The 5,611-nt window shown below is 39.8% G+C and overlaps 1 protein-coding gene across 1 annotated transcript in view; it reads left to right on the top strand.

Annotated features, from left to right (window-relative positions):
- LOC107758798 (protocadherin-15-like) overlaps positions 1–3,963 on the top strand; it is a 126,525-nt gene extending 122,562 nt beyond the window's left edge. The window contains exon 25 of the mRNA XM_016576617.1: positions 3,216–3,963. Within this exon, the coding sequence (XP_016432103.1) occupies positions 3,216–3,788 (573 nt within the window). The 3' untranslated portion in view covers positions 3,789–3,963. The remainder of the gene's footprint in view (positions 1–3,215) is intronic.
- The last annotated feature ends 1,648 nt before the right edge of the window (positions 3,964–5,611 follow it).

Raw genomic sequence — 5,611 nt, 5'->3', positions numbered from 1 at the left:
TTTTTTTTTTTTTTTGCTTTGAATGTTCTGATATGTTCTCAATGATGTTTCAATGTAAACAGATAACACATAATCAGTCAGTAATGTGTAAAGGGTGGCCCTCACACAAGAGTAAATTTTCTTCAGGGTGCAGGGTTGCGGTGATTGGGGTTATTTTGCAGAACATGGGTAACCATCTAAGAGCAGGGATGGGCAATTCCGGTCCTGGAGGGTTCAGGATTCTTTCCTACAGAGTTTTGCTCCATCCATAATTGGAAATTACAGGCGGGGGTGTTTGATTGTGGATGAAGCTAAACTCTGCAGGACAGCAGCCCTCCAAACCAGAATTGCCAATTCCTGGTTCATGGCATCATTCCCTCCTCTATCACAGTGTTTCCCAACCGGGCTGCCGTCTGTCGAGAGCAGGGGTGCAAAATCAAAAATACACTGAGTGAGCAAAACTTTGTTTAATTAACAATATAATTAGCTATCTCACAATGTTTACATATGAATAAAAGCCTACATTAAAATCTGCCATATAAATTGGTCTTTTCATTAGAAATTAGCCTACTGATTGCCACCATTGATGGACAAATGTTTTTAATAATATAAAAAATATCTGTATGACAGTGTATTCTGCAGTTCTTCCCTGCTATACCGAATATCTATACTTTTCAAAGTATCATATCGAAGTTAGAAATTCAATAATTTTGTAGGGTGCCACAAATTTGTTAAAATTTCCAAAGGGTGCCGCGACTGAAGAAAGGTTGGGAAACACTGCTCTATCATGTTATGATTTTTGCTGGCACCAACCATGACTGCACTTTGAAAGGTCAGCAGCCAGTCATGTTAATGCATTTACATTCAACGTGGTACTGGGGGTAAGACTGTACCTTGACACTTCTCTCAGTGCAGTGGGGAATGCTGACATGGGTCATGTGAAGTCACAAAGATGATGGGTGATCTGAACTGTTGATTAAATATTCTGAATGATAAAACCCTGGACTAATATCAATGTAATAGGTTGCTAGGCAAGGCAGAAGGCCAGCTCCCCCTCCTGGCAAGGCTCCAGCACGAAGGTCCCCTAGACAAGCTTTTGGAGACCAACCTCCAAGGCTTGAGCAACACCTGCCTGGACTAGTTGAAGGCATCTCACACCCTTACAGCTCAAAGGCTGAACCTTCACTCAAAGCACCTATAAAACTCAGCCAAATGTTTGACCGAAGATCGAGCCCAGCTCCAGCTCCATTCCACCTTCCATGGAAGAACAATAGAATATTTCCGATTGCAGTTCCTGAGGAGAAAGGAGGAGGTACTGATGAACCCAAAGCAATCACAATGCAACATTCAAACAGTGTTGACAATGGCATGGTCATTGATGGCAACTATTTCCAGACTAAAGAAGCCATTCCTTCAGCAAAGACAAGACTTGGCAAAGTTTTGAGTCAGATGAACATCTTTAAAACATTGAACATTCAGAAGAACTCTCTGAGCAGCATTAGCGGAACTTTAGATCATAGGAGTAATGGAAGCGTCCCAACCTCTTGGTCACTCAGCGAGTCAGAAAGGAAATCACAGAGAATCCCTGGTGATAGTGTGGAAAGTGAGCAAGAAACAGGTAGGAGCAAGGAAGACATCATTCAACAGTCTTACACTGGAAGTTCCATGTCATTCACACCTTACCATCCATACAGACTCCAAGAAGGAGCACATATGAGTAGTTTAGACTCTGATGATGATCAAGACCAGAGTCCTCTTGATTCAGACAGGGAGAGCCAAACAAAAACTCAGCTAGATGACACTGAAATAGAGTCAAAGACAGAATCAGATTCAGACCAAGATGCAGAGACTGAAAAAGAAACAGAGACAGAACAAGAGTCAGACACTGAGAGAACATCGGGGACAGAGAACGAGTCAAGCTCGGGGGAAGATAGCAGTGGAAAGGAAAGTGTCAAATCGGAGGATAGAGGAACAATATCATCTGTCAGATCTTCTCGGCCCAGACACAGCAGCACAACATCCCAGAGATCAGTAACCTCTACCTACGAGAGAAAGAGCAGCAGATCATCTTCAGAACCTGCAACTACATCCACACACATGAAAACATTAGAAGAGACCATCCTGAAGGAGGGTGAGGATGATAAGGAAGACAGAGGGCAGATGGAAGAAGGCCGAAGTAAGGATCCAAGGTCCTCTAGGTCTAAAAGCAGTAATTCTCTGGAGAGAAGACATGATTCAAACTTCCACAGCATGAGCAGATTCTCTATGATAAGCAGTAGTGTAGCAAAGGCTTTAGAGATCGACAAACTCTCCCCTATAGATGAGAATGAAGAAGGAGAAAAGACTCTAGAGAGAGGTGGTAGCCCGGGTGATAGTTTGAGCTCTTCAGATGGAGCAAGAAACCTTAAAGTAGATGGGGAGGATGAGGAGTCTAATTCAGACACAACTGAGACTGCCGGAGCCTCCTGAATTATATTCTGATATGTTCAGTAAGACTGGCCATTGCTTTTATTTCTTGTGTTGATCTTTTTATTGGCCTTTTGAATGCTTTCATCTGGTTGGAGTTCTTCTTTTTGTTTTCCTCTCGCTGAGCACAACTTGGCATTTCTCCTTAACCTTTGCTGAATAACATGCATGCTATTTCATCTGTAGTCTTACCTTTAGAGGTCACCCTTCAAAAGTTTAGGTCATCAATTAATGTTCAGATCAAAATTGGGTTAGTGTTTATTGTTTTCTAAAAATCCTGTAATCCAGTGACATTTGGTCCATGAGCACATTACTTTTAATGAGCTTATGAAGGGACATTAAGTGTGTGTTGGTTGTTTTGCTTTTTAATGACGAGCAGTTGTGGTCCAGGAGGGAATCTTCTGGGGAAGCTCATGTTTAAATTGAATATTCATCAAACCTGCTTTATTTATTCTGATTGTTATCTTCATAATTAACACTTTATAACAGTATTTCCGATAAGCATACCAATATTTGTCATATATGAAAAATGGAACAAATCACGCAGTGCCATCATACAAATAGCAATATAGATCTTTTTACATTATATGCATTTTTTATGCACGCTACTAAGAAACCAATTAAAACAACAGTTCATTTTATATCATTACTTGTGCATTTTTGAGAAGACTTTCCTCCTTGGACAGAACTCCACTGTTGTGTGCTGTGTAAAAATAAAAAGTCTGTTATTCTTAAGCTGTCATTTTACACACCCATTTTCTTTTTTTCAGTATGGCAGAAAAAAGAGGATCAAGCTTATTGTAGACCGTGAATACGAGACCAGTTCAACTGGAGAAGAAAGTGCACCAGAATTGTACAGGAACCGTCTGTCTAATGTGAACAGCCACAGCAACATTAATGGGAGCATATACTTGGCCCAGAATGGCTCAATAATCCGAACACGACGGGTTGCACACACCAACAACATCAAGCTCAACTCTCCAATACGACTGGGAAAGCACTTTAAGAAACTAGACAAACTTGCTGTCACACACGAAGAGCGAATTCCTTTAAACAGCCCCGTAATCACAGGCGCTTCAGTAGGTGAACAGAACCTCACAACCAGGCCCTCCAGTGGGTCCCTGGCCTCCAGCACTACAGGCCCAGAGAGTATAGCTTCAAAATCAAATGTGGCAAAAGGAGGGGGTGAAAGAACACAAAATGGGGATGAACAAGAGTCCACAGTGGACAATCAGGAGGTGAGGGACCCTTTAGGATCACATAGTGACCGCACCCAGTCAGATGAGGAGGAGCTCTGGATGGGGCCTTGGAATAACCTGCACATACCAATGACAAAACTGTGACTTCTGACATGCAGATGCTCTATTGTCTTAAAGAACGTGAGGGGGGGATGAATCTGCAGCATAAAATGATGAAATTGCACTTTCATTCAGTATTATATTTGCTTTTTTGTGACCCTGAACAATGAGCTTATCAATGATTGTTGCATTCATCAGTACCTTAAAAATCCATCATGTTTCTGGCCCATTGATTGTTGCTCATCATTTTTATTATTTTTATTTGTATTATTTATTTATTTTTTTCATTTTTGGGATTTTGTTACAGATGTATTGTATGCTTTCATAAAAAAATTGTGCTTTTTATAGTTTCAAAGGCAAAATCAAATGTCTGCTGAAGTGTATTTTTGGTAAATAGTCATCAATAAAAATAATTGTGATGAATCTAATGTGCAATTATGCACTGTACATTTGCTTAATGCCACAGTCATTTGAATGGACATGCAACAGAGTTGAAAGTGCTATATTTTTGTGCTTTTTTATACCAATCAAAACAAAATTATTCGGTATGTGGTCACATTCTGTTACAGATACTTGCCAAACTCAAAAGAACAACTTTTGTTGCTGTGGTTTTATTATAATTTTTTTTTTAAATGTGGTTTGATGAACTGGCAGCATAATCATGTATAATGAAAAACTAGAAATGAGAAATCTTCCATAGTCTACCCTTAATTAATATGTGTCTATGCTAAAACTTTGATAAATTAACCAGTGCCCAAAAGTCACTTCACTTGCCAGTCGTCATGATGAAATTACACACTTCAGCTTTGAAGGCAGACGTAAAGAAACACTAAACCTTGACTACTGCAAGGCATTTTAGTAGTCAGGATGTTACAAAAACATTGGATTTGCACATCTGCCAAACTGGCCTGGTCAGAAACAAACATTGTGATTCTGTTTAGTGCCGCTAGTGGCACAGAAAAGACACACCTCACCTTTAAAGGCAGAAGCAGAGAAACACCAAAGCTTGAATACACAGGGGTCACGAGAGAGGGAGACAAAGACAATTTCCCCATGAACACACTTGACGTCCATCTCTGAAATTGCCTTTGCTACCTCTGTGACCTTAACCAGCGATCCTCTCTCTCTACAATTTCCTGTCAAATTAGTTTCATCAGATGATGCCTTAAAAACAACCCAGACCCCTAGCTATCATAATCCATCACGGAGTGTCAGAAGAAAGGTAAAACGAGGTTACCGAGTGTGAAGCCATAAAATGAATTAACTGGTTATTGAAAATTGTTCCTTCTCTAAAAATGTATTTTCATGAAAATACATGCATGTTTAAGTTTTTAACGTGTTTGATTTAAAAAATGAACATCATTTACTCACTCTTGTCGTTTCTGTACGACTTTATCTCTTCCGTTGAAACAAGTAGCCTATTACCAAAAATGTTGACTGAGCTTTTTCCGTTCTACGGTGATGAACGCTGTCGAGCTTCAAAAATGATAACACGAGACGCAATAAAAGTATCCCATATGACTCGTGCGATGCATTTTTTATGTTTTCTATAGTAAAATGGCTTTGTGTGAGAAACAGACGTTTCCCTCGTGTTTCCGAGCACGTGTTTTTCTCATCTTGCCACTAGTGGGCATAAGCGTCCAATTGTTGAAAATCAAACCAGTATTTACAGTTTTTCTGAATTGCTAAAACACATTTCTTGAAACCATCACTCATTTTCTCAAAACCTTAAACACAAATCCAAATACTCAAACTAAATTCACGAAACCTCTGACTCTTCCATCAAAATAAAACAATCACTGCAAAACCATTTCACTTGCACTCAAAATCAAACGGTGCTCTCAGATCACACACACATGAGTCAATAA

Source organism: Sinocyclocheilus rhinocerous, unplaced genomic scaffold (assembly GCF_001515625.1).
Source record: "Sinocyclocheilus rhinocerous isolate Xijiao unplaced genomic scaffold, SAMN03320098_v1.1 scaffold4098, whole genome shotgun sequence".
In the NCBI taxonomy this organism is placed as follows: domain Eukaryota; kingdom Metazoa; phylum Chordata; class Actinopteri; order Cypriniformes; family Cyprinidae; genus Sinocyclocheilus; species Sinocyclocheilus rhinocerous.
Note: the sequence above shows the minus strand (reverse complement) of the source record. Positions and strands in the feature narration are given on the sequence as shown.